The sequence below is a fragment of the Gavia stellata genome, chromosome 4 (genome assembly GCF_030936135.1).
Source record: "Gavia stellata isolate bGavSte3 chromosome 4, bGavSte3.hap2, whole genome shotgun sequence".
Classification (NCBI taxonomy): domain Eukaryota; kingdom Metazoa; phylum Chordata; class Aves; order Gaviiformes; family Gaviidae; genus Gavia; species Gavia stellata.
The window spans coordinates 3557418-3580803 of NC_082597.1; the positions used below are offsets into that span (position 1 = coordinate 3557418).

Sequence of the window (23386 nt, forward strand, 5' to 3'; positions counted from 1 at the left end):
TGATTCACGTTTTGACCAGAATGTTGGCAGTTTAAGGGGAAAAAAAAGTAATGTATATTGAAATAAAAAAGTCAAAAATGGGAGCCAGAAAATTATGACTGAGCACATAGCAGGAGCTTTTGTGAATATATTATGGCAGAAGCAGGAGCCAAATTTCTAACAGGATTAGCTGTTACTGTCTATCAGATCCAAAAACCTCAATCATTTTGTTTTAAATGACTTTCTGTAACTCATTCATACTAGAAATAGAGGGTGGAAGTGAGGCTGGGAGCTGGAGAAACTGCAGTTTGGAATTTAGGCTGGATCAGAGGTGCGGACAGCCCCGGTGTTGTGTGAAAAGCCCTGAAGTCGTATGTAGCAGGTGAGCTCTGAACCGTACAGCAGTTTGCAGATTTTGCCAGATTTTTCAAGACGTCCTTGTGAGCCAGAAATTCATGAATTATTTCTTTGGGGACCTGTGAATGCATGTGTTGACGAAGTGAAATATCCCTTCAAATCCTGCTGCAACTATGGCCGCTGGACCTGCTCATTGTTTTCTTGCTGCCCTTCAGAAGGACATTAGACTTACTTACCACTTGTCCAACCCTGGCTCTGGGATTGCATCTCGTTCCAGATAGCTGTGAGTAGGGGACAGTCTAGACGGTGAAGCTGCTTGAGTGATACAGGTCCTGACCCTTTGGTCTCCCTTGTTCAAGCAAGGTGCTAGTGTGGAGTCTCTGGGGTCTTTCCCACTCCCCACTGCACAGTAGTCATCTTGGAAATCCCATGGTCCACTGGCTGCTCTGGAAATGCTGCCTACCACAGAGATGACCAGAGATCATCTGTTCTTCTGGTCTGCTATGGAAAGAGCCTTGGAAGCACAGCAGTTCCTAGATGTCCATCAGGTGTGCGGACAGGGATCCATAGGAATCTTACCTTCATTTCTTCAAAATTTCAATGAAATCAAAGTCTAAATATGTTGTACATAATAACTTAGAGTTCAATAATCAGCTGTCTTCTGGGCTTCTTGCATGAACTTGCTCAGACATCGTAAGCCCACATCTTCAAAGACGTTTAGATAGCACCTACTTCAGCTGCATGAGACCTCACTTTCACCCTCAGCTCCCATTGATAAAATGGAGATATGTGCTTCATCACATATGGGATATAAACCCTTAAAACAACAGCAGTCTCTTCTTAAATCCCTATATTGCTCTAGCACAGTGAGGCCAAAATATCAGTTAAGCCGTGACCACTGCAGGAATATAAATGACTCTAACCTGGCTCATAGTGCCACAAAATGAAGGACACCTTGCTTTTGTTAATGAAGGACACCTGACTTCTGTTAATCCTCTGTCTGATGAAACCCTGGTTATATTTGCTGTAAAATGTTCAATCCAAGTTGCACCCCAATGAAAGGGCAGCAGTAGGGAACCTCACTGAGGTTGGGAAATGACCTTGAAAAGTTTATTAGACTTTCCAAGGATGGAGAAGGGGTGGAAGGAGGAATCACAGTTTGGTTTACAATGGAGATTTCAACCTTTGGTGCTGTTTAGTCCCTTCATCACAGTGAATAATGGCAAGGCACTGTAACTGGGAGGCTGCATGGACTTCTCTTTTTCAGCTATTTTAGGGGCAGCATAAAAAGCTGACTGCTCCCAGGGGGCACGGTCAGTTCTCAAAACTTTCAACTTGGAAATCTGAGCTGAATTAATTACAGTTTATGTTCCAAAGGAAAATAAGACCTCTGATGTGCCTTATTTGCTTGATGTTCTTTTTCTTTTCAGCTGACGACCCCTAGGTGGCTTTCCTTTCAGTCGCAGCTCCTTTGTTTTTTGTAGTTTCTTTCTTTCTTAATTAGAAGGTCTGACACTTACAGCCCAAGACATTTATCAGCGTGATACAATTTTAATTAATCTCACAATAAAGCTACTTGAGGTGAACTCATAAAAGGTCTCATATAGCAGGAATAATACATAGCAATGCAAGTGGTGACACAGGACACCTACTATTCTGGTGTGCTTGACAGGGTGTGGGATGTATCTTGGTGCAAGCTCACACTGCATAGCTGTGCTCTCTGGGACAGCGACACAAGCAAGGTGTGGCTTGATGGGCATGGTGCTGTGTGGTGTTGGGTGGGTTGGTTTTTGGTGTGTTGTGGTTTGTTTTTTGTGGGTGGTTTTTTTGTTTTTTTTTTTTAAGGTTGGACTTGATCTTACAGGTCTTTTCCAACCTTAGTGATTCTGTGATTCTGTGATTCTGTGATTCTGTGTGTGCTCCTACACAACATGCAAACTATATTCTATAGAGACAGAGTACCCTAAATGCACTGAAAAAGAAGCATTTCTGCAAAGACGAAGATCTGGATTCCCAGTAGGTTCCTCCTGCCTCTGAAAGGAGATTGGATATACTTTGACGGCTAATTAAATAATAATAATAATAAAACCTACAGACACTGCTTTTTATCTACTATCTTTGTAGGAAATCGCAAAGAAGGAGCAAACTGCAAAGAAATAGCAAATATGAGTCCACTAGGACTTCTTTCTTGTACATATATCATAGTGACAAGTGGATTTTGACTCAGAACATTCAAACCAAACACCACTAGATGTTGGAAAAGTGCATGTTCTGATCTAAACTTCTTAACCAAGGCTCACTTCTATAAGACAGATGTAAACTAGCTCAGAAACTGAGGTTCAGAAAAACTGTCTACAGCTAATGAGGATAGATCAAGCAGCACCATATGTTAAACTGAGGGTAGTTTGGATAGGAACTGCACAGCCAATCCCAACTGTGTTCACAAATTTCTAATTACAAGGTGGAGATTACACAATCAATTGCATCTGGATTGAGGAATGGCAGATTTACTATCTTTCAAAACTGAATTATCTGCCTCTTCTGCAAGTACTCTGATGTTCACAGTGCAGACATGGTTAAGCTAGATTTGATCAAGGAAAAATAATTCCCAAAATATTTTTCTCAGGTGGAAATAACAGGTGGGAATGGCCAACATAAGAAATGATAAGGTCTCCTCCCCTTGATGTCTTCTTGTAAAAAATTGTACGTTCTTTTGGAAGTTGGGTGCAACACAGGCTATTGGGTTCAATATAAGTCTAATTGGGTGAAATTCTGGAGCGTGCAATTTATATTTGATGAACAGTTGATACCTTCTTGACCTGAAGCCTAAGGAAGGTGCAACAATTGCATTCATGGCCAAGCCATCTTACCTTTGAAACTTCTTGATACTTACAGAAGTTTGAATGACTTGTTCCCTGTTTTGATCTTTTCATTTTTGTTGCTCTGTGGTCTGTCTTGATTACGTTCTTATTGCTCATGGCAATAGGCTCAATTTGAGAAAGGTGTTTTTGTGGGGTGGTTTTTTTCACATTCTCCCTTTTTCATGAAAAGCTTTCAGTAGCCGCAGTTGGTTTCTTTGGGTGACTTGACACAGGCAATGGTGCAATGGTAAATAAATCCTATCATATTTCTATCTGAAGTTTTCTAAAGCTACTGCCACCTGCCAGAGGTAAAAATACAGATTTTCAGCTTTTGCTCATAGACTATCAACTACCGTGTGGGGTATCTGTATAGGGGTTAGGAAGACAATTTCTGATACAAACAGAAAAGTCTTCATAAATAGCTGGAATTTTGCCTGATATATATTTATATATAAAAGCTAGTTCTTGATTCATTTACAGATGCAATCAGAATGAATCCTAATCTGTCACTTCACAGCTCAAACTCTCTTGAATGTTGCACCAAGTAAAAAATTGTCACTAGGATCCAGGTGTATTCCCTTGTCATTTGTCATGAGTAACTGTTCTGCAGTTTATATTTGGCAGTTCTCAGTGGTGTTTCATCAGGATAATACCACACTATATCATCTGAAGGAATAAACTCTCCCTGCTGACATGAGCTGGGGTGAAGGCACTGCAATTGACTGTATATTATAGAAGCTCTCTGAAGCTTATTCAATGGAAAAGAGACTAACAGGTCATTGGGCCCAAATTGTATGTTTGGCTTCAAAAGAACTAAGGGGCTTACAAAACCTAATAGGAATCAAAAGGCTCTGGTCCGTTAGACAGGAGGTCAGGCTAGGCAGTCCCTTCTGTCTTTGAGATCTCTGACTGAAATACTTTAATTAAAAAGGAAGAAAGAAAGAAAAAAAAAAGATAATGAAATGCAGTATTTTGGCAGTAGATGGGTGTTTCAGGTCCACCTCTAATGCCTTCTGAGCTGCAAAGTTGGGGTGACAGCAAGCTCATTCAATACCCAGGCTGGTAGTCTTTGTCCTTTTCCTGCTGGGAGCAGCCTCTCTGGGGATGGGACAACTGATGGTTGGAAAGATGCATGGGCAATGGGGAGTGGAGCTAACGCTCTCCTGGACCCATGGTGGTGCGGGAGGTCATGGGAGGGAGACAAAGACATTATGAGACCTCAGTTCTCACAGGAAGCCAGAAAGTAACAGGGTCCACAACCAGAGTGTAGGAAAGATCCAGTGAGTTTAACCTGCTGCGGAAGATCACATGTTGTTTAGTTATCTCAAGTTACCAGGTCACCACAGCCTGCACACAGCCTGCCTGATTTGCTGATTCCCTTTGAAACTGTGCAAGTGAGGTCAACCAGCAACGAAGTGTGAAAGGCCATGGGGAAAAGGGGAAGGCCACAGGGGAGGTGCTGATCTCAGGATGGGTTGCGCCAAGTTGAGTGCTGATCTGGACAGGGGTTGCACCAGGTTGAACTCTGGAGTAATCTGCAGCGACATCCCTCTGTCTGCCCCAGGCCTGCCGAGCTCTGCAGGGATGTCCCTCTGGGAGGACAGGCACCAGGGGAAGAGGACAGGGAGGGTGGCACCTCCGTCAAGTCATTATGGGTGCTGCAGAGCCCTGTGAAAAGCCTGACAGGTTGTCCCCTTTCCTCCTGCAGCTCACTCGGGTGCCCGTGGAGTCGTGTAGCCAGTACGAGACCTGCAGCGAGTGCTTGGGCTCAGGAGACCCTCACTGTGGATGGTGTGTTCTTCACAACACGTAAGTACCTGCTGGTGTTTGCCACCGTCCCAGCCCTGCTTTTCCCCCAACCATCTTCCCTCAATGGCTGTGATAACACATGGCAGAGATGCGAAATGCTGTCTCAGTCCCTGGCTGAGCCAGGTGAGCCAATGAGTCACCCAGGTACCTCCAGCAAGGTCTCCGGTACTTCCTGGGGGACACTTTGTTTGTCTGAGAAGCATTTTCTGGAAGACAAGGGAAGAGAAGGGTGGTAGAGACTGGTCAGATCTCCTCAAGCTCCTGATTCAAAGTTTACTGACTGCACCAGGAAAGGACCTATCCACCCTGATGCACTTTGAATCAAACCCTCCAGCAGCTCTTCTCTGGGTGACAATTACCTTCTTGTTTCCATTGCTTAAGGCCGTTTGGCTCTGACTAGCAGCCCGTCTCAGACACTTATCTCAGCACCTCCAACTTTCCACTGCTGACCTGAACCTCTCTTTCAGACTTGTAATGATCTCCATTGCCCTTAGAGAGGAATCAGGTCCCTGTAAGCATCATAGGGTCCACTCCAAGTTAGATCTCAAGGGGACCTTATGGTTTGTATGCTCACTGTGGGAAAAAATTGACCCTGAAGTTGAGCTTTTGTACTGTGTGGGTCAACTCAGCTGTGCCAAATGGTCACAAACTGCTCATTTGGCTTATCTGGCCAGGATGCTGAGCAATTTTTTTCTATATCCACGTTCTTGGGCTTCTGTATATCAGGCCAAGAGTGGGGACCTCATTTCACCATTTCATTATTCTACAGTACTGGCTTATCCAGTGCCTCGCAAGGAACACTGGATCCAAGTGTCCTCAGGACTGGGAGTCTAGTTCATTGGCTTTGTTTTCTGTAGGCTTTTTAATAATGCTATTGATCTTGAAGTTTCCTCTCTGCAAGCCTTCACTGCCAGTGATCTCCTCCTGCAGAGAGCCCTCTGCTAAAGCTGTGGAGAGGGAGGTGTCAGGTTGGCTGAGCTCCTGGCTATGAGTGGCAGGGTGGTCTCATTTGCCAAGAACCTCTCAGCAGAGACAGTGGCTGGAAAGTGCATTGGATCTGTCTAACCAAACATCTCCGGCTGAGCGTAGCTCTGCAGGATGCTGTCACTCCAAGTCTCACAGTGTCCTTGGCAGTGATGGAGGGTTTTTCTGACGGACCCTGTTATTGCAGTGTGTCTATCGTCTCCTGCTGAGTTCACCTCTGAATTCTTCTCGGTGCATTGCAAACTCTGCTGGTGGAGACAGTGATCCAGTTCAAGCGATTCTCTTTGCTACCTCTCCCTTCTGCAACAGAAGAAAAGGGAACAAACCTGTACCATATTCCAACCTTCTGTGGATGCTTTTTAGATTGTGTGACCCTCATCCAAAGCCACCACAGTCTGCTTAGTTTCAGATCAGATCTAGGTGATCCATCCCAAAATTTGTCCAAAAGCTTAACTCAGGCTCTGGAATTGTTCAAGGGATCCTTGGCAAATTAGTCCTGAGTTATGGTCTGGTAGGCATCAACTCATGAAACGTTCACCCTGCTGAATTGAAGATATTTCCAATTGATATACAGCTCTGTAGTATGTTTCCATCTCATCTCATCTGCATCCATCCTACAGAGCCCTGTGTGTTTTGCTGTCAGTGGAGGGACAGCACAGACTATATGCAGGCAGTATAGGAAAGCATGAATTTGGCCATTGATTGTACCACAGCTATGCTAGATATTTCATCTCCTCCCATCCAGGGTCAGTGGCAACAAGCAATCAATACAACCAGCAATAAATCCCCAAAAGGAGAGAAAAGGGGCAGAGACAACTGCAGATTGCCCAAGAGCTCATTGTGAAGGGATGTCAGAAATGTGATGGCTGGTGACGAGTGAGGGTGGCAGCATTGACTCAGTTAGAACAAGAAACCCCCGTACAGACTCGGTCCTTCAAGGAGAAGTTTGACCTCGCAGTTTGGACCTGGGTGATGGCAGGATCTCCATGCCCTCCTCCCTCTGGTCACTTAACATCTGTTTTCCTATCTGGAAAATAGAGGCATCTCTTATTTATGTACCTTGCAGCAGGGTCACTGAGATTAATTCCCTGTGGATTTTTTGGAAGCAGTTGGAAGGCAAATGTTGTCAAATCCCACTCCAGTCTGTTCCTTCCCCATTGTTTCCATTGCAATCAAGAAATCTGATTTCTTGTCCTAGTTTGGAGAGGGTTTTCAGTGCAGCCTCATGTGTTCCTCTCTGGCTATTAGTTTCCTCATCCTTTTAGGTAGCCCTGAGAGCAGAGGAGTCAATTACATCCCATTCAACAACGTTTGGCTGTACAGGATATTCAGGGTAAGAGTGCCATAATACTAAAAGTCTCTTATTAGAACTTTTTGCACCTGAGAACCTGTTAAGATTCATTAACAGACTTTTCCTCAAGTGGGATGCATCATCAATGACTCCTGCACAAGGATCTCTGGGGAAATGTGCCATAAGCATTTCCCCTCGTGAGTGCCAACCCTTCCCTCTTCCCTCCCAGTCAGGAATCCCAGGGGCTTTCCAGCGCACGGCTGAATCCAGCCATGCTGATGTGGGAGCTGTTTTGTGGAAAGGATGGAGGGGGCAGGCGGGCTGTGCAAGACCTGGGGTAGAGTGACACTGGAAACCAGACTGCCTGTGGGCAACGCCATGCCTTTCCCACATCTTTCTCTTCCAGTATAAACCATCAAGAGAGACTGGGAGACAGGTGAAAACTGCCAGATGGGGTACACCATCTCTCTTTTTGTTTCTCTCATGCGGGTCTCTCTTATTTTGGGATTTGCATTTCAAGGGCTGATGCAGACCCTTTTCCCCAGACCCCCATTTCCAAGCTATCCTCAGCTCCCGCCGCGTGAGAGGTCTGGGGACGCCTGGGGATGACTCTCCATCCATCGTCTCACGGCAGAGCTGGGCTGTCTGCACAGAGGGCGGTGTGCCAGGGCTCAGGAATCGATTTCCATGGCTCCGCTGTCCTAACCTTACACTGAGAAACTCGAGTCCGCTGAGAGAGAAAGAGACAGACAGACCCACAGACGGCTGCAGGAGAAAGGAGGGGGGGGTTGATTGGCTTCTGCCCCAAGAAGAGAGCCGATATAGAGCAGGTCACCAGAGCTTTTCATCTCTGTATCTTTAGCCCTGATCTTGTCCTCCCCTCCCTTTCCCTGCTACAGCTCAGCTCCCCTCCTGGGCTCTTTAGACGGCGATGAATCATTTAGTTGGTGTAAATTGAAAACGTGGCGCTCGGTTGCTGCATGGGTCTCCAGGGGAGGGTGAAGGGCTGGGGTGGGAGCCGGGGGGAGGAACCAGGCTGAAAAGCTAATAGCTGGCACGGAGGCACTCAGTGCCTGGCTGCAAGGTCGCAGCAATGTCACCAGCCCGAACCGGGGGCTGCAGCGAGGGATGAGAGCAGAGCAAAGTTTTCTCCAAGCCTGAAATGAATTGCAGCTTCCTCCTACACCAGATGCAGCAGTGTCTAAAGACGCTGTCCAATATCTGATCACCCCTCCAAACCCCCCAGTAAGTTTCTTCTGTCTCCATCTACATCCAAACTATTACCCTCCTCTACCTCCTTTCCTCCTCACATGCAGAGGGGCAGAGATAGTGGATGCTCTTTGTCCCCAGAGGAGGGATAAACCCTTCTGCAGCTGAATGAGCCCTTGCTACCTCTGCCTGGCCCAGCACCAGCTCCAGAGCAGACATGCGCAAGCACTGATCCATGTGCATGTGGTGACCACGCAAGTTTTCAGCCCTCTACGGTATCTCTGGGTTGTGCTTAACACCCCAGCTGCCAGCAGAATGGATATTTGGGGAAGAGCAACAGCATCCCTATAGGGAGAGGCAACACTTTATAAAGGGGAAATATGCTAACCTTGCTGGGTGCAGAAAGGACCTGTTCCAGGCTCTGTTGTGTTAGCTGCCACTTCTAGATTTTGGCGTGCTGCCTCATTTCATCCTCCTGTAGCCTCTGTCTAATTCTGGGATGAATAGTCGAACATGCACAAGCTGTCCTTACGGGATGATGCAGCCCTTAGGCACCAGCCTCCTTCTGCTTCTGGGATCTGCCCTCGCTGTTGTGGGGACTCCTTGGCTGGCAGGTCATAAGTTGCAATCACAGAGGCAAATAGTCCTATTTTCTTGGAGGACTTGTGAGATTTCAAAACTTTTTTTTCCAGCTTGTAGTGGGCCAATTATTTTTTTTTAATAAGAAAAGTTCCTGAAAGCCATTTTAGAAGGGGCTGATACCATTTAGTAATTGGAGAATGATTCATTTAGACCTCAGAAGTTCTCATTTTGGGATTTTATTTCAGGTTTTAGTAAATTGCTTAAAATTTCAAAGTAAAAAGTCATTCTGAAGTGAAGCATTACTTTTTCTTTTTTTTTTTCATTAAAATGAAACATTTGTGCATCTGTGATTTCTGTCTCCCCCAGAAGTCTTTACTAGCTCTAGAGGCTGAGCAAAGCAGGCCGTCAACAAACGCTATTGGTTTGGAGGAACTGACATTTGCTGCGGAGGGAAGAGGGTTTGTTTAAGCAACCCCAGTCTGTCCTACTGTGGAGGTAGCAGAGCCAGGAGTGCTCTCTGCTCTCTGCACTCCTCTGCTCATCTGTGAGGAGCTGCACGTGTCCTTTGTGTGTCCTTCTGGCACCCAAGAACTTCACCTAGGGACTCGAGCTGGCTCAGTTGGCTTTGCACCCCAGTTGTACCCCAGCTGCAGAACACCAACCAGGAGAGGCCCCCCTACTCCTGAACCATGGGAATAGAATGCAGCAGCCTCCTGTAGGCATCCTCACCCCATGAAGAAGCAACGACTGACAGAAGGCTCTTAGATATGGGCCATACCAGCCACCTTGCTGGATCCCTTCGGTAGGCTCTTGGTTGTTCAAGGGATGGCCAAAATCTGGAGCACACAAGTAGTCAGGCTGAGCTGACCATGAATTAACTGGATAGCTGCAGTACCAGACATGGTGATTATGAGACACTTGAGGAGACATATGAGAGTTTTCTGGTTTCCCCACAAAAGGACAGCCCTGTTCAGAAGGGTTTTATGCTGTCCTCTGGCAGCAGACCCCTACCCCAGTATCTGGGAAGTTGCCTTCCACATTCTCCTGCTCTCCAGCTCTTCCTGCAGCCTTGTAGCTGCAAGATACTTACACACCCAGCAATTACAATTATCATTTCTAACACAATATGGAGGGAAAAAGGCACTTAAACAAGTTGTTTTCTAGGGAGTGAGGGATTAGTGTGGAGGGGGAGGGAGGTTTGTTATCCATGCTCAGACTCATTGCCAGAGCAGGGAAAAAAAAAGTTACAAAGTGCAGCTCCCGCTGTCTCATCTCAGCAGGTAACCCGATGCGCTGCTGCTTGCAGAGGCTCATTGATCGTCCCTGGATTTAACTTTCTTGGTCAAAGTCTTCTGAATCACTAGAGAGTCTCGGGTAACCTAAGCAGCCTACAGATGCTGCAATAAGACCTTTCTTGGAGGGTCTTTTTCTTGCTAGACTTTCTGCCGTCTGAAAGACTGTGACTGTCTTTTAGGCTGAGGTTTTTTCTTTCTTTTCCCCTTCACCTCCTCTCTTTTCCTTCCTATCCTTTTCCTCCACTTGCGCAGGGGAGGAGGACATCTCAAGTGCTGCGTGGGGAAGGAGCACTGGGAGGGGCTGTATGGATCAGGCTTCAGGGACCCAGTAGGGCAGGAAGGTGGAACATCACACCCAGTCCTGTGCTGCTCCGAGCTCTAACAGACAGTGAGAAAAGAGTGATTTACTGACTCCTGCAGGGGCTTGTGATCCTATAGACCCTCAGCTTCCACTGCAAGAGACCAGCTCCTCAGCTGTCCCTGCTTTGTACTCCCCATGGTTTCATGTCCCAAGGTGCAAACTGGAGTCCCTTCACTAAGGTATCAATTTGCAGGTGTTTTGCATTTGCCTGGCATGATGAATAAGTCTTCACAATCATGTTTGGGACCTTTTTTTATAGGAAAAGCTTTCTGCATCCTTTCCTGCCTTAGCATAGTCTTGCTATGGGTCAGCTTTTGGTGCCTTCAGATACGTGGGAGACCCTCAGCATGTCAAAGGTACATGGCAGTTGTCCTAGTCTTCCTAAAAGTGAATCAGCCACACAAAGAGCAAATGGCTTCCAGCTCAAATCCAAGCCTTGGAAACTTGTAGCTGACTGAGCTGATCTTCCCCATCAGAGGGGAAGTTCAGAGCTACTTCAGTTGCTATGTTCAATACCCCTGTGTGTCTGAGGTATTTGGGGGCGTTTCTCATCGCAACAGGAGATTGTCAGATATGTGCTGTTGGTACACAATAGAGAGAAAAACATAAATGATGGGGAGAAAAATAATCATAGGAAATTTGAAATCTTGCATTTGGTTTGAAAGTCTCCAATCAGTTTATCAGCAGTCAATGGTGGCAAAGATGATAGGAGTGAACCAGTTGTCAAGATGCCTTGTCTCCAAACAGTGCTTGGTTTGACTCCTCCCCGGTCACAGCTGGCTCTCAGACAGCAGTGTGCATGGCCTGTGAACCTCTCCATCTGATAGCAAGGGAAAGTGGAGTCATCTTCCCACAATTGGCCTTGGCACAGAGTGACTCCCACTTCTTCTCAGGTAGTTATCGAAACTGGAGACGGCATTTCAGCCTTCACACAGAGGGAAGCGCACAGCAGGGGGGCTCCGTAGGGTGACATTGGCCCATTAAGCATTCTGCATTGAGCCTAGATAATCTTTAATCTGTCTGCTGAGGTATAGCTAAAGTACCCATCATTTCACACCTAGGCATTGCCTCCCCTTTGGAGCAGAGGAAATAACCCCAAATGTGACAGCTCTCCAATGGCCTTTTGAAACGAGATCGGGGCTCTTAGGCCAGAGAGCAGGAGGAAATTCTTGGGACAGGGAGCATGCTTATTAGTGGTGATAAAGCCCCGAGTGAAACCGAGGCTCCTGGGAATCCCATTTCACTACAGATGGGTGATGACATTGAATAAACCTCTCTGAACCAGTCCTGTCCCTTTGAGAGGAACAGCCAGTCACTAGTCCTGGAGAGCCGACCCATCGCTGTACCTGCACATTGTGCATCCAGCACTGCTGATGTCCTTCCATTCCCTAGATGCCATCATGTCCCTTTTGGGAGCACTTTTGCTGCCCCAGTCTCCCTAGCAGTGCAGGGCAGAGCTGTGCCCTTCACAGGTTGATTATCTCTGTGGCCGTGCCTGCCTGAGGCAACTCGGGGACAGCACTGGGCACTGTGGACCGTAAGACGCAGGCGTGTGGTAAATGTGTTTTGATAACAACCTTCTTCCTTGATTAGCTTATTTTGCTAGAGGGCAGTGGGGAGGGGCGGGAAGATAATTAGTTTGTGCAGTGAGTTCCAGCAGAAGCTTTCTCCTGATGCAGCCCTGTGAGTAAGGTGTCCTACTTGGGATTTGTCTCCATCACAGAAACATGAGCAGCTCAGGTTTAGCACTGCAGAAAGTTCAGCCTTTGCAGAGAAAAAGATCTCTGGGGTTTCTTCTTCTCTGATGTGAAACACAGCACAGAGTCTGCCATGGGCTAGGAGGTGTGTCTCGTGTGCTAGGGCGTACAACGAGAAAGGGATAACGGTGCTCAGTGGTACCTGGGGCCTTCTAGAAGACGTCCTGTATGCTGGTTCCCTGACAGGGACACATCTTTGTCATCTCAGCATCGCCCTTGCTCTGGGACACTTCTTACTGGTGGGTGACATATGTATATATCCCACAGCACATATCTAGGGTAACAGCTAGGGAGGGAACATGGACAGGGAAAAGCTGTATGACCACCCTGATCAGTTTAGAAATCTTGTCAGATGTGCACTGGAGCTGAGATGAAAAGTTACAGGGACTGTGACAGGGGAGGAGTGTACCCTGACTTAGATTATAAAGTGGAGGTTGGCAGAGCCAGCAAGGATGCCTATATGGATATGGCGTGGCATATGGATTGGCAACATAAGGACTTAATTCAGGTGCCTAAACACAGAGAATTTGAAATATATGTGTTTTTATTTATGCAAGGAACTCAATTCAGTTGCCCATTCATGCTGTCTGCTGCAACTGGAGTGCCTGGGTATCTGAGGTGTTCACCTGGGGCTGGCAAATATGAGATAGACTACTGGAGACCCATTCCCTCTGGAGAATAAGACAGGGACCAGCTGGGGTCTGCAATCTCAAGAGACATCAGACCCCTGTGTGTGGCCAACAAAATAGAGCCCAACCCCAGCCTGTGATGTCCTCTCCCAAATATTCTCAGAGTGGCTAAAACCCAGGTCTGGGTTTTGCAACTTGACAAGTCTCACTCCTCCCACAAATTTTGAAGTCCTCCAAGGTCTTAATTTGCAATAAAGCAGGGCTAGGATTTCCTACAAGGTTGTGCCGCACTCGGTGAGTGTCATGATATATGGATGGTTAGGGAAACTTGGTGTCAGTCACTGAGCTGTTGTAGGGAATTGCTCTCTGTCTTACTGTCAGATATCCCCTGGTGCCTCTGTGGCCAACGACCTGCCAATGAGGGAAAATGGCACGCCAAACAAGCTCTCCCCAGGGCAAGGGCACCTCTGCCTTCCACTGTTACTTCTGTGATATTTCATCATCCTTGACCTGTGACAGGTCTCAGAAGGGAATGAAGGGGGGGACAATCAGGAAGCTTTTCCTCCTAAGGAAAAGCACAGCAAACCTTTAAGGCATGTCTTCATCCAGACTCACCTTCTCCATGGATCTGCGCACACACACTCCTGCCCATAAATACATGCCATCATCTTCTGCTGCACACGCCCACATTCAGAGACCTGCCACCAAATATCCCTATGTGCCACCAGCACGTGTGTCTCCAGCCCCTAATTTTCCCTCTTTCTCCCACACCCCCTCTGCACTCGTTCCCCCAAGCAGTGTGGAGACCTTTCCCAGTTGGCTTCTGTACTGGGGAGATTTTATCTCCCTTCCCTGTAGTACTGTGGTCCTGGAGGCAGGTTGTGTGAGTTCACAGGAGCTTCTGAGGTTGAAGCTAATTAGCTCATGCTGCTGTGGGGGTGTTTTCTTTTTTTTGTGGGATCCTCCTTGCTTTGCTACAAGCATAGTCTCTTCTTCCTATCCCCAGCAATATACATACTTCTTTTGTTTGCTGAGTGGATCTGAGCAACTCATTGTTCTGTTTTCTTGAACATCTTGTCTTCCATTGTTTTCCACTTCAGCTATGTCCTTCAGCAGCTTTTGAATAGTATACCGTCAATAGCAGGAACCATCTACCAAGGCAGAGGCAGATGTTTTAGCCCCATGAATTACAGGAACCAGACAACAGCCTGATCTCTGGCCCTGTGGGGAGATATAGAAGTCCCTCCCTCATGTAGAACACAACATTCAAGTAAAACATCTTGCAAAAGAACCCCCCCAATTGCCCCAGTATTGAAGAGCAAGCCCTGGGTGTCAGTAGGCTGCAGCTCTCCATTGGGGTCACCAGCGCAGGTCAGCTGCAGAGGAGAGCGGGGAAAAACAGCACATTGTCAGGGCTGCAGTTATACAAGAGATGAGTGGCAGACCTGGACATGGAACAACACTTCTCGCCTCCTGTTCCAATGCTCAAAAGATTGGACCAAATTAATTTCTGCCAGGGGTAACGGGTGCATTTTTAATAGTCCCACCCCTGGAGCCAGATCTAGATCTAGATCGGAGTGGCTAACACGGCTGGATGCAAGAAACCAGGATATGCAAAGAAAACTTGTTTTCTTGCCATTTTCTCACAAGGCAGGCCAAATTCACAGTGAAGAATTAACGTGTTGGCAGTGAATTTCTTCTGCCCCTGGCTATGGGCTTCTTTACGTGCTGTAGGGATATGGGGCAGCCCCATTGCAAGCAGGCATGGCTATATCTTGTAATACAGCACGCACCAGCCCCTGTTGGTGGGCATGGAGGGTGCTGCTGGAAGGGTGATTTTCTGATTATTTTCCTCCACTGATTGCTTCCCTGCCTAGGAAGTTGCACCAGCAATTAGCATGCCTTTTTATCGATTATCTTCTGGCAAAGACTAAAGAGAAAGTTGGGGGCAGAGAAATACGTTGAGGGGGAGCAGAAATGCTGAAGGGTCTGCTGGGACAGAGTGGAGGAGCTGGAGGGTGATTCTGCCTAACCTGGCTAAAGGGATTTGAGGGGTGGTGAAAAACACGAGGAAGTGGGAATTGGCGTGGGCTGAAGGTCTGTGGCACTGTTGTAAGTCAAGATCTGGGACAGTCTCTGACTAGGAAAAACAAGTTCTGGTACATTTAGAAAAGGATGCCAGCATGATCCACTGGTTACAGAATTTTCCTTAGGCAAGAGAGATTAGTATTAATTTCCCTGCTCTGCTACAGATACCTTGCATGATTTTGGACAGGTTACTTAGGATGGGATTTATGTCATCTACTACCAGGTTTCTAGTCTCAGCAGCCAGTGGAGAGAGGGACTTTTTCTGAACACATTCTTTGTAACCCTAAGGTGTTTAAGGCAGTGGGGTGAATTGCCCTCTGGAAGTGCCAGTTTCTTTTACTAGCTATTGGGGAAACCAAATGACTATATCAAACAATGCCCAACTTACAATGACTCCAATCCTTAATTTCCCTGTGTGTTAGCCCCTTGTTTGTAGGAGAGGAGTAACAGTTCCTCTCCTCACAGGTGGCTGTGAGGTCCAAAGCCTTAAAACACTTTGGAGGACGAGTGGCTTGCAGAAGTCCTGTAGGGATCTGGACTCGATGGCTGTAAGCTCCCAGACAGTACTGGCTATAAAGTATGATGATAATAATTTCAACTCACCAGTGCCTGAGTAAGTTTTGGGTTTGTTTAATTAAAGCAGAAGGAGCCTTAGCAGACATGGGGTGCAAACACATGTGTAGTTCCTTGCTTATCCCAATGAATATTCCCAAATCACCCTGTGCCCTTGTCTGGCTGTTAGAGAAGAGGTGGCACCAGAAGGGTTAAGGCAGGCAGGACAGCAAGGAATGAGCAAAAGCCCCTGTGTCTTGCTTCTCCCTCCCATATCTCGTTCCCAATGCCTCCTGCCCCTCTGGCCCCAGGCAGTAAAGGAGATCTACATTTTAATTGAGACATGTTAAGAAAATAATCTCAATCTAGCTCACTCATGCCTGGAAGGCTTCTCCCTTGTTAGCTTGGTGCAGATGCTAAGTGCACATTTTGGGGGGGTGGGTGGGGGTATTTGTTAAATGTCTGTTTCTTTCCTTTTTCCATCCTTGCATGATTCCTAGGTCTGGGGAGGAGGGCAGAAGGCTGGAGCTGTCAGGAAAAAGTAGAGCAGAAACGGGCAGGATGTCATTTAGACCTTCTCCATCTCTTGCAAATAGGAGTGTCAGGCAAAACCCAGCCATGATATGCACCAAGCCATGCAGAGGTACTGCGGTGCCTGCCAGTGGGGGCACCGGCCCTTGAGGACCTTGGGAAGCGAGTCTTTGCAAGAGGCTGTCCTCTGGTTGCAGTTGCCTCCTCTCTCCCCTCCCTCCCATCCACTGTATCAGGAGTAGAAAGGAGGCCAATATGCTTCAGAGGTTTGAAACAAAGCCTTGCCTGCAGTTGGATGGAGAAGGAAGGGGGGTGAAGTGAAGCCTCTTTAGTCTCTTATATTAACAGGGCCCCACTCTCCTGGCGCAGGGGTGAGGTGACCACAAGAAAACTGGACTCCTTTTGTTTTGTTGCAGACCCAAACCTTCACAGAATCACAGAATCACAGAATCACAGAATCACAGAATCACAGAATCACAGAATTAGTATGGTTGGAAAAGACCTGTAAGATCATCAAGTCCAACCATCAACACAACACAACCCTGCCCATTAAACCATGTCCCGCAATGCCACGTCCACAAAGAGGTGCAAGTTTTGTCTGCAGACTTGCTCAGCTGCAGCAAAGGGACAGGAGCCCCCATGAGCTGTCCTTTCCCTTGGCATCCCAGAAGCTAGGAACAGGCGGCCAGACAACGTCCTACCTCCAATACGCTCTTGGAAGGGACGCATTTGCCAGCCAGCCCCTCCAAAAGACCACTGGATTATTTTGTGCAGGGCAAGGGGGCAGGATTTCAGTTCAGATAACACTTTCCTATTTTGCCTGTTCCTTGTCTCTTAGAGCTTACCTGGCCTGACAAGGTGTTATCAGAGTGGAGCATCTCTGTTGGAGCCACCACTGAGAGGTGGCTGGGCCAGAGGTGGCTTTTCTTGACTCCTTGCAGGCTTCCCTGGCCCTCTTCCACCCACCACCTCTAAAGAGCCAGCCTGTTAATAATGGTAGGAGGATGACATTGGGATGCTTGCCAAGAGCTTTAGCTCTGTGCTTTTCTGAGAAGAGAAACTGCAAATGTGGATGAGAGAAAATCTGTCTGATCCCTTCCTCATTTTCACCCAGTCCCAATCCTGCAAACAAGCTTGCAGGTAACTTCGAGTACATGAGTAACCCAGAAAGTAGAATGATTTTTGCATCTTAAGCGTATAGTCTCATAAAATTTATTTTCAGGTATGGGTATGAATTCTACAGTCTCTCTGGGTAGGGTCTCAGTATACCTAGGTATGAATGTGATTTTCTGCGTGGTAGGGACTTAATTCTTACTAGTACTCTTAGGGCAACAGTGAGTCTCTGCTCTCTGTTCCCCTTTCTGCTCTCAAGGACCTAAGGCAAAAAACTGACCTTGAGGATTCCCTCCTGGCTTTAACTGATGGAGGATTTGGAGGGGTTGGTGAGAAAGGAAGGAGAGCAGACCCATAGCACAAGCTCATCTGGCCAATTGACAAAACATCATTTGTCTGTCTCTTGAGCTGCTCAGGACCGCGTCAGTCCAGTTATTGAGTGTTATAATCTGCTATCGATTGGGGTGAGTTGGAGAGGACAGCCTTCCCCACTACCCCCATTCCCAAATTAAAAACCAAGAGGAGAAATAAACGCTTTGACTTTTCACTCTGCCTGGATGTTTAGGGAATTTACCATTAATAAAAAAAATTAAATAACCTTAAGAGTGAAAACATGCGTAGAATGCATTATAGCAAAGTCAATTAATGCTAACAGTATCTATTAAATATTGCACTCTGGAGCTTTACCGGAGTACACTGCTGCTCTGATATGATCACAACATCATTAACATAATATAAAGAATCAAAAAATCAATAGCTTGCTGAAGCCCAAAATTAAGGCCAAGCAATGTTATACCATATCTTTAAATATCTGACATAGCAACTTGTCTCTGTCGTGTCAGAGCTATTTGCAGATGAAACATCTCTCAGAAAGTAGATGGGAATTTGTTGGCCCCGCTGTCACTCCTGCAGCTACCCCCTTGGGACACTTGGCATGAAGTTTAGCTCACTTTTTCCAACAGTGTGGACACAAACAGAGCAGAAAATCTGATCAGGGTTACATTGGCATAACCCTGGAGGGACTCCAGAGCGGGCACAGGGTCGCTGTGTTGGTAGACAGACAGACGTATCTCTGTAGGATGGAAACATGGACCAGGTGCCTTCCTCCATTGACTTGATTTACATTTTACGGTGTTAATGTTATGGAGTTCTTTTGCCTAAGATACCAGGCTAGGGCACTGCAACTCTTCTGCCTGCATTGGAAAAAAAAAGAAATGGAGCTAGGAGAGGCTTTCAGAAGGGCTAGCAGAGCCACTTGGTCAAGAAGAGACTGGCATGGGTCTCAATGATTGTAGAAAACAAAGGTGGTCAGAGGTAGGACCGCTGTTTGTGTGGCTTTAGGGATTAAACATCTACAAAAGAGAAAGAATGTTTAAGATGTGGATAGTCTTGGCCCAAGAGGGAATGGATATAAACTGGGCATTTAGTGTGTAAGGTAGAAGAAGGTTTCTGGCTGGGAGGAGAATGAGTATCTGAATTAATTTTCCACCAGGATTAGCGAGTGCTAAAAATATAGCTGGTTTTATGATAAAGCTTGATAACAATTCTGTATAAGCTGCTATGGAGGGGTTGCCTGCAGAAGCACTGAGTGAATCAGGCAGTCCTTTCCACCTCTGTGCTTTGTGTGTGGGAAAGCCAGAGTCCTTTTCAACCCTGTTTAGGACTCTGACTGTGACCTGCGAAGTCTGTGTATGCACGTGTCTCCATATGAGCTGGGTGCTGAGACCCTGTTACAGCCCAAGGAGATCCTGCTGACTGTATTGAATAAACCCTTCGTCTAGGGAGCTCAGATGTCAGCTCACACACCTAAAGAGTGACACATAAATTTAAGAGCCTCAATCTACAGTCTTAATCCCACCCCTGCTACTGCTACCTCTGTACCTCGGATTTCCCAGCTGATATGACAATCCTAACGCTCCTTTGGTTTGCCAAGTCTCCAGGAAGAGAGTAGGGCTTTTGGTCATGGCACAGAACATCAGTTTTTGCCCCATGGGCAGATGTTACATAGGTGCAAATGGTATTGGCAGATCATGGTCCTTAGGGAGAAGTGCTGGTTTTTGGGATCAAGGTGGTCAGATTGGAAGGACTTGAGGTGACAAGGAAATTCATTGATAAACCTTATAGCAACATGATAGAGCAAACCCTCCATCAAGTTAGAGGGAGGGATGCTCCCCTATGGCAAATTTAAGAGGAAGGAACGCCTTGTAGCATGTGGCTAACAGTTGGAGAAAGAATGAAGAACCACATAAAGAAGATCTCCCCCTAGATGATATCCATGTGGCCCCTCACACCAAGGACATGTCTTCAGGGGCAGAGATCACAGGTGACAGAGAGAAACCAGCTGAGCGGTAGGAGATTCGATCAGCAGCAGATAAACACGTAGCTGTGTTTCTGAGGACAACTAGAAATGATCAGAGATTTGTCTGCAAGGCAGAGACATGACAGATCCCATGGAGCACCCAGACTCCAACAGGAGGTATCCTGGGGTCCTGGTCGATATAATGTATATTTGTAGTAATAAATAAAATGACTCCAGGGAATGTTATTAGGCACTGGGAGACAGCTACCTACGCTGCAAAATTGTTAGAATACACTTTGGCTTGGGCCAGCTATTGCTCCTTCAAACAATTCCTGGATATGTTTGGGAATTAAATGGGTCAGGAAGGATTTCCACTAGGTGTTTTGGAAGTTAATGAGTTTAATAGCATGAATATGATCAGACCATGTCATTTGGCCCCAGGATCAGAGAATGTTTCCTAGTATTGTTTAATATACTAATGGGATGTTGCCACAGCTCTGAATTGCAAGGAGACAGTGGGAGGAAAGTCCTGGAGGAAAGACACAAGCTGTTAAGATAACAGGCTAAAAATCAAGACTTTTATAGAAGCCTTTTCCCAAATGCAACACCAGGCACAGAGACAGTGTTTCAATGCATAGTTAAGAAAACAGAGTAGGAAAAGTTTATAAGGAATAAGGAAACCTTTTCAAAAAACGGGTGCCGACACAGGAAGGAACCTGGCTGTTGCCAATTAAATAAAAATTAGTCGAGAAAGAGGTTTTGAAGATTGAAACTCATTGTCTAAAGGTGAAGTCATAATATGCCTTTATCCTTGAAATGTGGTTGGATTGGAACTTGATAAAATTCAGGTAAGAAACTGCAAAAATCAATCCCAACAGATGCCCTTTTTAATCAGGGCACATGCAAATAGGCAATCAGACAAAATGAAATATATACTTATGTCTGTGTACATGCTAGTAGTCTGCTTTAAATGAAGATGCTAATAGGATACACAGCCCAAAACGTTGCTAGAAGGAAGCTTATCTGTGGCATAAATCACACAGGAACAATAGAAGAGGCCAAGATGGTGAAGAAAGGGCTTTTATGTTAAGGAAAGTGTAAAATCAAAGAAGGAAAATAGGGTCAATCTGTGCACAAGTGACAAGGTATCCCTAGGGAAGGGAACGGTGTTAAGGCTGGTTTATTGACCGCTTGAAGATGGTGAAAGTGACTGTGACATGCTGAGAGAAATCCAAAAGGTTGGGAGGGCAGAAAATGTGGTAATGAGAGACTTCAAGCAGCCTCATATACACTGAGCAAATGTCACAACACTTGGAGCCCGTACCCCGTAAACCCACTAAAAGAGAAACAAATCTGGATTTACTCTTAGGGTTTACTTGTGGGACGTGCTGCAGGGCACAGCTATCAATGCATTGCTCTGTAAGAGTGACCACATGGTATGCAAATTCAGTGTCCTGTAGAAGCAAAATAAAATAAACAAATAAAAATTACAGTGAAGTTCAACTTCAAAGTGGAAAAAACATAAAAATGAGGAAGCTTGTTAAAAGGAGCAGCCGCAAGGGTAAAGTGCTTCATGGTATCCTGGAGACTGCATAAAGACATCATATAAGAGGTTTATTGTGAAGTTATATGAACTATGAAAAAAGACCTGAAAGATGGTAAAAGGGAATGAAAAAGAAATTTTAAAATGCCTGCTTAAACAGCGGGGTAAAGAGACACTATTCAAAACTGAGAGTTGTACTCAAAGGAAAAAATAATAAAAAGATCACTAACACTATCGTGTGAATTGCAAAACAATCATAAGGCAGCCCACATAGGAAACATATTGCTAACCTCATAAAAATGAATGATTGAAATCTAACAAGGTTCCCCCGGAAGTTTACTTTCCAAAGGGCACAAGCTGTCTGAAGTGTCTGCCTTTAAAGGTTTAGCGAAAAATGCTTTTAGAGCATAAAAGTGATATTCACTCGAAGATCTTTAAGACACTCTGATATGAAATTGCCATGTTATTAAATCTGTTGTGCACCTCATTACTTATACTGGCCTTGATACTGAAGGAATGAAAGGTGGAAAACGTATTTAGTTTTTTTTTTTAGTTTGGACTCACTGAGGGTCCAAGAACCAGAGTCCAGAAAACTGACTTTTTTTACCTGACAATTTGGTTGAACCGTGATTAAGAATAGACTCAAAAAAAAAGCATATGACGTGCTGGGGGAGGGGGGTGGGTGTCACAAGGCTATTATTGTTCTTTAAATAAAGTCCATGTGATATGGATGATGTGGTTAATACAGAGGAGTTATTTTTTTTTTCCCCATAGCAAAGAATTTAAGCTATGCTGTCATGGGACGGGAAGAGGAATCTTCTGATAGATTAGTAACCAGTTCAAAGATAGGAAAGAAAGATCAGGGATATAGGGTAATGATGGGAGGGAGGGAATACCCAGGGGGGGTCCCATGGGACCACGTGTGTTTGGTGCATTTATAAATGAGCTAAAAACATGTAAAAGAGTGAAGCAGAAAAGGTAACTGGTGATAGAGGGTTTTTCAGGGTTGTTGAAAGTAAAAAAGTCTGCAAGGAGTTGTAGAAGGAATATACAAAAGCGGGTGTCGGGGTAATAAATGGCAAGCGTAGCTCAGGGCTGATGCATGTAGGGTTAACAGAGGTAGCAGGCGGCTGTACCTCAAGGTGTTCGGGGACTGGCTCTAGGGAAGGAGGTGGTGAAGTCAGTCCGGGTAGTTCTCCACAAACCTCAAACAATTCATACAATGTGAGGCATGTTTTGGAAATGAATGGAGAGCACAACGGAGAGTATCATTACGTGGTGATTCGCGGTGCTCTCCCATGCTGTGTGCATTGGGCACTTTAGATCATGTCGCGTTAAAATGAATATAGTAACCCAGGAAGGCGGCGGGAAGTGTGGGAAGCAGGAACATGGGTTTCTAATGATCTTTATACAAGGATAGATTGTATGACTTGGCGATTTTCATCTTAAAAGAGAGATGACTGAGAGAGCTATAATACATCCAGGCAATCATCAGTGTAATGAAGAAAGTGAATAGGGGATGATTACTCACCATTTCTCATAACACAAGATCTAGGGAACTTTATATGAGATTATCAAGTGGAATATTAAAACAAACAGAAGAAAGGACATTTTCATATAATGTATCATTCATCTGTGCAACATTGTGAAGCACATTATGGAGGCCAGAAATTCAGCTCTCTGGAAAGCAATTAGACAAATTAATGAAAGAAAGATCTGTTGAGAGCTGTTCAATACAATGACATCACTGCAGGCTCCAGGTCAGGCAGTCCCCATGTCATTGCTTGCTGGAAGCTGGGAGTTTAAACCAGAAGAATCCATAATCTCTGTTTTATTATTTTTTCCACCCAAGTATCTGCTAAGTCAGAGACAGAATGAATGGCTATACGATATTTGGGCTGAGCTGTTGCAGCCATTTCTATATTTCTGCATTTTCAAGCGCCTTTCAAGCACCAGTTTGCACATCTTTTAAATAAAGGCCCCCTGATCTGTGGCCTTACTAGCACGACACAGAGTAATCACAGTGCAATTGATGTAGAGTGTGATGAGTATCTCTGTCATGCCCATCCAGCCAGGATGTGTCTGGAAGCCCTTTGCAGACATGTAGTCACTAAACTGCTCTTCACCCTGCCCAGCGTGCCTTGGA

At 45.8% G+C, this 23386-nt stretch overlaps 1 protein-coding gene across 1 annotated transcript in view; it reads left to right on the forward strand.

Annotated features, from left to right (window-relative positions):
• Positions 1-23386, forward strand: part of PLXNA4 (plexin A4) — a 425661-nt gene that overhangs the window by 265734 nt on the left and 136541 nt on the right. The window contains exon 4 of the mRNA XM_059815912.1: positions 4906-5006. Within this exon, the coding sequence (XP_059671895.1) occupies positions 4906-5006 (101 nt within the window). The remainder of the gene's footprint in view (positions 1-4905; positions 5007-23386) is intronic.